Genomic DNA, 9,343 nt, shown 5'->3' with positions numbered 1-9,343 from the left:
TAAGAGAGAGATATACTTATATAAGAGGGAGTATACATATATAAGAGATAGTATACTTATATATACATATATACTAAGAGAGAGAGTATATTAGTATATATATACACACATATATTATACATATATAAGAGAGTGTATACTTATATATACTTATATAAGAGAGAGTATACATATATAAGATAGAGTATACTTATATATACATATATATTAAGAGAGGGAGTATATATATACACACATACATACATTATACATATATAAGAGAGAGTATTCTTATATATACTTATATAAGAGAAAGTATACTTACTGGGCCCGGCCCGGGCCCGGCCCGGAGCCCGGACTTGGCCCGGGTTTCCGGGCCGGGGCCGGGCCGACGGGCTTTTTGGACACCCCTAACAATATGTATGCTCAGTTTGAGGCGGAGTGTTGAGAAAGTAGATGTTTACTATTGTTTAGTCCCACATTGGTTAGGGCTAAACCTCTTTGTTTCCTTAAACACTATAAATAACATCCTAGAGAGAGCTAATAAACTCGCTAGGGTTTTCCAAATTACAGAGGGAAATTCCTAAAGAGTATTGTTATTAACCAATTACAATTAACAGATGACGATTAATGTTTATTTACTATAAGCATTGTGTTCAACTATAGAAAGGCATCTGATAAGCCAATGAGTATAGATTTATAGTTAGAACCATTTTTCACAGTTGTCATCAGTTTGTTTGTAACATATAAACATAACAAGATTCCTCAAACAAATTTAGCCATCTCAAAAGCTGATGCACTATTCAGAACATAACACTGTAAAGATAGAAAGTAAACAAACTAGGTAGAAAGTAAACAAACTTTAGTCAGGAAACAAGAACCTAAGCTTAACATGGTCACAACAACAAGAACATGATAACATCACAAGCATGAACACAAACATGCTATCTTCATTATCTTAGAACAGATTCTCATAAGTTTTGTACCTAATCCTTTAGAGATTATCCCCAGCGAACCCTTGTGCTCCAGTTCTATTAGGGCTGTTCCGCCTCATGTAGTACGTCATATGCAATGCAAATATTGCAATTTTCTGGAGAGAATCGATGATCGCATTGCGCAACGCCAAAGAGGTCAGGATTGTTCACTTTATAACTGATCAGGGGAGGCTGCTGCTAGGGGTTATAGGGTTGAGAGCATTTCTTCAACGTTGTGACAACCAGGGGAACCATAGAAGTAATATTCTTCACTGCAGGCATATTTTGGAATTACAGTATCAGCTTGTGCATCTGAGCTCAGTACTGCAAGTGCCATTGCAGCAATGAACATGAAGACAATCATCCTTATTGTACTCGAAGGAGTCATCTCTAATATTTCTTTTTTTGCTTCTTGATTTGGTTCTCTATGTTCAAGTATATGAAGTATAAATAAGCAGTAGCTGACTAATTCAAAATATTACAGGCAACATATATAATATGTGTGTTTTGTTTTGCCAATTAGAGTGCCAAGTATTTGTAGTTTCTTGATGAATGGTAAGTACTTTTGGCAATTATCGATTATGTGACGTAGCTGTCCTTTCTTTCTACAATAGAAATTGTTGGAGTTTGAGTAATATTATAGCTTGGGGTCGGGACTACTCAAACAACTGAATTTAGATAGAATCTCAAACTCTCGTAGTAGAACCTTAATGACACGGATGTGCATTTTCAGATAACCCGAAAGCTTGGGATAATCCATCAGGTCACAAGACCTTGAAAGAGCCACTTGACCTCGGAAGAAATTGACCCGCTAAGGGGCTACGACAAGATAATCTAGATCAGAATGTTAATCATATAGATTTGCGGAATCGCAACCACTAATGGACAGGTAAGACCGACCTGAAAAATCCATGCCGGCAAATTCAAAGGGTAAATAAAGATGTTGATCTTATTACAGGTCTAGATGTGTCAGGATATTCAAACTCCGTCGAAGATCAGGATGAGAGAAGATCACTGTTGACTACATTTTCACTTTGCAGGTTACGCATGCTATCGGCTATATCACAGTCATCAATCACCTTATCCAACGTGGGGGAAGAACTTTTGGCATTGACATAAGCAGAAAATTAAGAAAGGCATCGTTTAAAAAGATTAGTTCGTGATCTTCATGTTGGTTGTAGAAGATGAGTTACATGAAGAATACATAGGTTGACCTTCGTGTTGGTTGGGTATGGGTGACCTTGTAATATCAACCATTAATTAAGCAGAAACTCCATCATAAGAATGTGCATCTCACTTATCTCACTCTTTCTACCTATTGTATGCAATCCAAATTGAGAAATAGAAACGATAAGAATGATATGATATTAGGGTTTGAAAATTTGGTTGTAATCCTCGTTGATTGTTAAAGTGGAACAATAATCTAGTTATACTCCAAGAACATAGGTCATCACATTAATTACCGAAACTCGTTAAATCTCTGTGTTTATGTGGTGTTGCTCTTTTGTTCTGCTCTTTCTTTCACTGTTCTGTGGTATTATTCCATTGCGTTTGTGACACTTGGCCTATATTAAGGCCAAATTTAGGATATTGTGGCTTCAATTTTCTCAGCCTGCGAAGAGCTGTATAATTCTTGACTCGGAGCAGAGACTTAACATTTTTCTGTTTAGGGAAGTGGTTTGCCTGGATGATCAATTATTTTGTCGGAGTGCTATATGTTCGGCAGAAGATCGACTTTTTCATGAGAAAACAAACGACATCGATGTAAAATAAAACTTCATCCATACCGGAAAAGGACCGTGGTGAAGAAAGGTAAAAACTGAGAATCCAATTGATATGTTAACCTAGGAAGTAAACTACTTCCTAGTTTATGCTTGTTTGAAATTTGCTGAGCATTGGAAGCGAGAACTTAGCCTCAGGTGGAAGCTGAGGACAGCAACAAGCCTGACAAATTATATATGCAGAGTTTGAAGGATTCAATCCAAGCGGGTTTTTGACTCGATTTCCTTAGTAGGAGATATCTAATAGAGAGGCATCCTGAGAAGCCTCTAAAATAATCCTAGAGTTGTTTTCTCCGACAATTCAGATAGATGTCTGAGATGTCAATCCTATTCGAATTTGTTTTTCTCTCAAGGCTGTTTCAGGAAAGCTTTTGGGTTACCAATTCTAGCCAGAATACTTGTTGAGTTCTATGAATGTCGTTGAAGTAAGGGCTTGGATGCAACTTCAACAGAACAGTCGAATCTAGAGACATTGGACGCGATCCTTGTCGGTTTTTGACGTGAAACCCTGACATGGTTATATATACTCCAAGGATGTAGGTAATTTCTTTGATTGCCAAACCTCATTAAATCTCTTTTTTTTTCGGTCATTTTCGTTCTCTCTTGACGATCCGCAGTATAATTCCGTTTCGTTGCGAACACTTGGGCTGCATCAAGACCAAATTATGATATGCTATGATATAGTTGGAGTGGTATTATGTTTGGCCAAAGATCAACTATTTTATTGTAAAACAAAAGACATCGAGGTGAGGTATCACTTTATCCGTACTGGATCAAGGATTGCAGTGAAAGGAAAGGTAAAATCAACAATCTAGCTGATAACACCGATCAAGTAACTTATCCACTGCAAGTTCATGCTTGCTTGAAAATTGCTGACTGATTATTTCAGTATCTTAGGCGAAGGCTGTGACAGCAACAAGCTCTGACTGATTATTTCAGTATCCAATAAGATTCCAAGTTGGAATTTTGTCTTGAATTTCCTTCAGATTTCTATATCAGCTTAACACTTTCACAAACAGCACAACAAGAACACGATACCGTGCCAGAGTCGTGCCGTACCTAATCGTACATAAAGAATAAACAGACCGGCCTCATACTCACAGTGGACGGTCGCAGCTGGCAATGCCAAAGAGTTCAGGAATATTCATTCATTCACTCAAGAACAATAGATCTTGACCTCTCAGGAGACCACTTTGACTACTTGATGGTCAGTTTAGCGAACCCAAATTGGATCAGGATTGATCCTTACCCAGGTTTCTAGTAAACTTTTTTTTTTTTTCGGTCCAGGGGTAGGGGATCAAGACAACCAGTTTTAGGGACCTTTTGGCATCGGAAAAATTGAGCTAACGCTGGGTCAGTTTTTCTGAAACAAGATTCTCCCCAAAGTGGGACCAGGATCAGTCCTGGCCTCATTTTAGGAGGTTGCCAAACACTAAAGTCTCCAAACATGCTCATGATACTATGCAGTTGTTACAACAAAAACTCATGCACTACTTTACCATTATAGGAATGTATATTTCACTGGAAACAACGTCGTCAATGTTACTGAACTCATATTCCGCTGGACATGCTCATGATACCGCAGAGAAAAGCAAGTGAACTAAAAATTCCCGCACAGTTTAAACATTACACATCACTCCCCGGAACATAGATACTGTTACTGGATTCTTCAAAGATGTAAAACTCCAGGATGATTTGTTTCTAACCCCATTATAGCAGACTATTCCCAATCAAAACTCTCAACCACTTCAGTCCTGTAAAGAGCAGTGCTAAAGGCAAGTTCATTGTAATATGATCTGCTGAAGTGCTGATGGAAAAAGGAAATAACATACCACTAAGACGGGGCACTCTCCTCTGCTGAGCCCTTAGCTGTCAGGCCTCGGATCTTAACATCATAATAGACTTCTTCAACTCTTCGCAAGTCATACTTCATGCCTAACACACAAAAACAACATGGTGACAAAGTCTACTCTTTACAGGTCAACAGATACTACGAACAATAATTAAATGTGTCGAGATGATATATGACATATTCAAGCATATATAGTCACTCACCATCAAACTTCTTGCGCAGAAAATCATTTCGAAGGTTGAGCATCCTAAATGAAGCATGGAGATCAGTTAAGAACTTCAGCACCTTTCTTGGACAGTCATAATCGCCTGCTGTCACTTGATTTACTACATATCTAGGCTGGAATTACATGAAGGAGTCAATTTCTAGTCGGTGTCAGAAAAAACGGTTATATCATGTTAGAAATTTCTACCTACAAAAGGTAAAGTCAGATAAAGCCACCCTCCAAACACACTTTGCAATCCGTTATATGAATTTCACACACATTAAGAATTAAGTGCTTGTTGATTAAGTTGGTAATGATCTAGAGTAAGACAATAATGGTAGTTCTACATATTGCGATTACGGAGTGTATAGAACCAGTGCAGCATAGAAGTCCAGTCGATGCTAAATCCCAACACATCAGAATTTCATTTTGATTCTTTCTTTGATGGAAAAATTAAAGAAAACATGTCATCAGGTATGCAAAACTCACATCAAACAACCAACAATAGACATTAGGAATCAACAGATACCAGATGGAATTTGTTTTCCGAGCAGCACATAGGTGCTATATTGAAGAAGAGGGTGTTCGACGAAGCTTTTTTTTTTTTTGTAAAAGTACTCTTTAAGCTAGAGTTTTTTCATACCTACATGTTTGGTGACATCTCCAATAAGCTAGCTGTTAAGTCCCATTTAAAAAAGTTAGGGTTCTTCAACTTTGGATAAACTAGCTTATAAGCTCAGCTAAATAAGCTAGGTTTGACTAAGCAAATGACTTTTCTACCCATACAAGTTTTACGAAGTTTTCCTCAAAAAAGCCAAAAAGTTGCCAAAAGCCGCCATAGCTTAAAAAATAAGCCCTCCAAAACATCCTCCAAGTCAATCACTTGAAACATATAAAGGAATATATATTCATGCATGATAAAGGAAATTACTTACCAGTTCATTTGACATGAAACATAACCCTGCAAACAAAGAAGTAAACCGTCTAAGTACATTACCGAAAATACTAATAGGGGAAGGAACAAAATCTAAAAATTAGATTGGTCTTATGGGGTTTTCTTCTTTTTAAAAGAGAACTAGACATGATACTGAATTAATATCTACAAAATCTAGCAACTAATGCAGAATCTATAAGAAAGATAGATGATAATAATGCTAACTATAGTAAGAAATCACAGTCCACTTTCAAAATTCTAAGCCCAAGAGATTTTAGTGACAACCACAACTAGGTCTAATAAGGAAAATTGAAACACTAAAAACGAATGCATCGAAACAACTCAATGGATACTGTGTATAAAACTAAATCCCTAAACCCTCAATACAACTTCAGTGTTTTGGTGTACTAACTGGAACTCTGTTAGCCTATAAAACTATAAACCTCAACCCTTACCAAAACTTCAAAGTTTTGGTGTAGTGGAGTGGATTTTACAATAGTCTCAGAGCAACCGAGGTTCAAATATTATTGGCCATGAATCTCTGAAGTGGATTTTTAAAAAAAGGAACCATTTTATGAGTCCAAGTTTCAGCCTATAAAAATGGGCTCTCAACCTATGGGGGCATGTTAGAGTATAAAACTATAATTCTCCCCTCGCCACAACTTCGGAGTTTTGGTGTAGTGGCAAGAACTTCAAGAGGATTTATTACTCGTATACTCCTTTTTTGTCAGCCAGGATTGGTATGCACTACAGCACTAGTAACAGGGAAGAGGTCATATGAATAGGGATTTGTAGTTCTACCGACTAAGCTAACTTCTGCCATGCTTAAAGTCTGCTATGTGCTAATCTAAAATATAATTTGACACTACAAGTGGCATAATGATGCAATATTGTCAGCATAAGTAGGTGAATCTACATCAAAAAATATATCAATTTCATAATTGGAAGCATCCTTTTGCTGACTACCGTTTGACTACTCTATATATTGCTTCACTTCTGGTATGCTTAATCTCCACTAATCTAAAAACATTACTACAAGCAAGTGGCATCACATGCAATACTGTCAAATTAAAAAGGTGATTTATATCATAAAGTATATGAAGATCATAAATGAATAGGGTGTGACTAAAATTAGATGGAAAAAAAAGAAGAAACAGGAACTGATGATAGATGACTGATGGGTTATTTATAACCATAATTGCATGACAGGGGAACAGTTTATACATTCTTTTATCAAAAAATTTGAGACTAAACAATAAGCTCCCATGCCTCTTCAAATGTGCGCAACTGCAGGCACCATTATGTGAATAAGAAGAGGTTGACCATAATATAATAATATGTTTACAACATAAAGCAGTCATCAAGAACCATTCGTGATTCAAAAGGTTCGGCAAGTACTATGAACATTTCAATTCATAATTCGTAATAAGAAGTGAATAAATAATAGTTAGTTAACATGGAAGAACTCCAGTTAACCCACATATTCTGTAAGGTTTGTGACATGGACCATAAACATTAAATTAACTTCAGATGAGCAACAGCAGTATGAACCTTTTTATTAGTTTTCATTATGTGGATAAAAAATTTATAGGAAATAATAGGAAGGCTAACCAGTAAGATAATCTTCCACGTCCAGACCAAACTCTGAAGCATTCACTGCAAGGAGCAAGTCAGAGTCAGTAATCCTTTTCTAAAAGAAGAAAACTACTCAAAGACAAAGTATTGTCCAATTTGATACTTCAGATACAATGTCATAATATCATCAAGGATAAAGAGAGATATAAACTTCATTATGTGTAGGGCCTTTATCTGAACATAATATCACGGAACATATCAATTTAGTTACACAAATAAGTAATTACAAGCTGGGCACTTTCCTTCTTATGGAGCTGACAACAAACAGTTCATTAAAACCTACCTCCAAACACTGACTGATGTCAGTATTTTGGCATGGAAATTATTCACATATTCTTGTCCATCACAAGTTGCTTGGTGTAGAAGTAGTCTCATTACTCAAGCAATTACATCAGTTGGGTCACTAATAAAGAAATTTCTTCATCAGAAATGACTCCTAAGTTTCACCTGAAGTATAACTGTTAAATTATTACTAGTCAAAACACTAGAAATTTGGATGTAGTCAGCCATCCAGAACAGTTCATAACTCTGGCATATTTTGCCAAAAGATTCCAACATACACAGAATTAGAACATTATGACTGAAGAATTTAGAAGAATACTAGATGTCCTGAAAATAGCACAAGAAAACAACCAAGAGATGAAAACTTGAAATACTTCCTAAAGCAATAGAACCACAATTACATTATTCAATTTGAATTTTAAAATCAAACATCTATAGAATAAATCTTGATAAACTAGTAAGAAAACCCAGAATCAAGTAAATGAAAATAATCTGTTAAACCTTCTAACTCACGCTATTTCCTCTCACATCGTCTCCACATGTTGACATAGGTTTTAGCTAAACCACAGAATTCTTCATCTGCATTTTATTCACTACGTTTATCCTTTTCATCAATCGTGTTTTAGCTATAACTGATACATACTTGTATCAGTTAGCAACCGCCTCATAGTACTTCCACATGCCCAATAAGAAATAATATACCAGAATAATGACACACACCCTTAACATTAGTACTCAACCTCATGCTTTGCGTGACAAAGGTACATTCACAAAGTAAATTTATACCCACTATAAATTATTATTTCTCTATGAAAATCACTCTAAGAACTTTAGAAAATTTAAAAGCGAAAAGAGTCCTCACATCCAAGCTTCTCCTCAGCCTCCGAATGCACCAGCAACTCTCCCGTCTCCAACCAATGCAGAAACCCAATCAAAGAAACGGCCGTCTGGGTCTCATTCCTCCAATCCCCATGATACCTAAATCCCCAACGATAATCATACTCACTTTAACAAAATACTTAAAGAACCAAAACGAAGGAAGGAAAAGAAAATCCCCCCAAAAATATACTCTACCTGTAATATTGCCCAGGGCATTCCTTGAGAATCTCAGCAAGCCGCCCGAAAAGCCCCTTCAGCACTTCAATCTGAACCTTAGCTTTCTCCACCACCTCTAACACCCCAAACACCACACAAAAAGATAAGAACTTTATCAAAAGATATTGAAATTTCTTAAACCCTAAAACCCTAAAATTGACCTGGAACTGGGAGTGACTGATGAACGAGAAGCAAGCTAGCATGAATCAGCCGAGTCGCGGACTCCATCTCGCTGGCCACCGCCCGAATCCGATCCCTAACGGATCCGGATTCTTCCAGCTGGACCCGAAAATCCTCGAACTGCTTCTCCATGAAAGGGGACGGAGAGGAGTCGAGAGCTGAAGAAGAGAAGAAGGAGGAGAATCTGGAGCTAGGGTTCTTCGATGAGCGAGGAGAGAGAATGAGGGAAGGGATTTGGAGGAAGCGGAGATTTTTAGGGCAAGAACAGGAGAAGAGAGCGGGAATAATGGCGGCCCGAAGAGCGGCTGCTGCTGGTCGCATTTCGGGCTTTTTATGGAGTCCTTTTCTGCAAATTTTCCGATACGCGTGCCCTTTGAGTTTTCAAGGGAGGCGAGAGGGTGGCCCGTGAAAAGTGCGCTTGCGGCC

The 9,343-nt window shown here is 37.4% G+C and overlaps 1 protein-coding gene across 2 annotated transcripts; it reads right to left on the bottom strand.

Annotated features, from left to right (window-relative positions):
• LOC109825726 (translin) lies at nucleotides 4,202-9,290 on the bottom strand. Of its 2 annotated transcripts, none has more exons than XM_020392604.1 (8): nucleotides 8,899-9,290; nucleotides 8,717-8,813; nucleotides 8,505-8,620; nucleotides 7,337-7,381; nucleotides 5,727-5,752; nucleotides 4,790-4,925; nucleotides 4,567-4,669; nucleotides 4,202-4,503 (listed from the first exon to the last, which is right to left on the bottom strand). In XM_020392604.1, exons 1-7 carry the CDS (start codon nucleotides 9,236-9,238, stop codon nucleotides 4,569-4,571), a joined length of 861 nt encoding a protein of 286 aa, XP_020248193.1. In that variant the 5' UTR covers nucleotides 9,239-9,290; the 3' UTR covers nucleotides 4,202-4,503; nucleotides 4,567-4,568. The 2 variants fall into 2 exon arrangements, with proteins under 2 accessions (XP_020248193.1, XP_020248192.1); XM_020392603.1 differs by having other exon boundaries at nucleotides 4,202-4,488; nucleotides 8,899-9,288.

This window comes from Asparagus officinalis, chromosome 10 (assembly GCF_001876935.1).
Source record: "Asparagus officinalis chromosome 10, Aspof.V1, whole genome shotgun sequence".
NCBI classification, from domain to species: domain Eukaryota; kingdom Viridiplantae; phylum Streptophyta; class Magnoliopsida; order Asparagales; family Asparagaceae; genus Asparagus; species Asparagus officinalis.
Note: the sequence above shows the minus strand (reverse complement) of the source record. Positions and strands in the feature narration are given on the sequence as shown.

Excerpts from the sequence above, each read along its gene's own strand:
- LOC109825726 (XM_020392604.1), bottom strand. The coding sequence starts at position 9,238 with ATGCGACCAGCAGCAGCCGCTCTTCGGGCCGCCATTATTCCCGCTCTC. Across the intron at positions 8,814-8,898 it reads TCAGTCACTCCCAGTTCCAG|AGGTGGTGGAGAAAGCTAAG; the intron begins GTCAATTTTAGG and ends TTGGGGTGTTAG. Across the intron at positions 8,621-8,716 it reads TGCCCTGGGCAATATTACAG|GTATCATGGGGATTGGAGGA; the intron begins GTAGAGTATATT and ends TTGGGGATTTAG.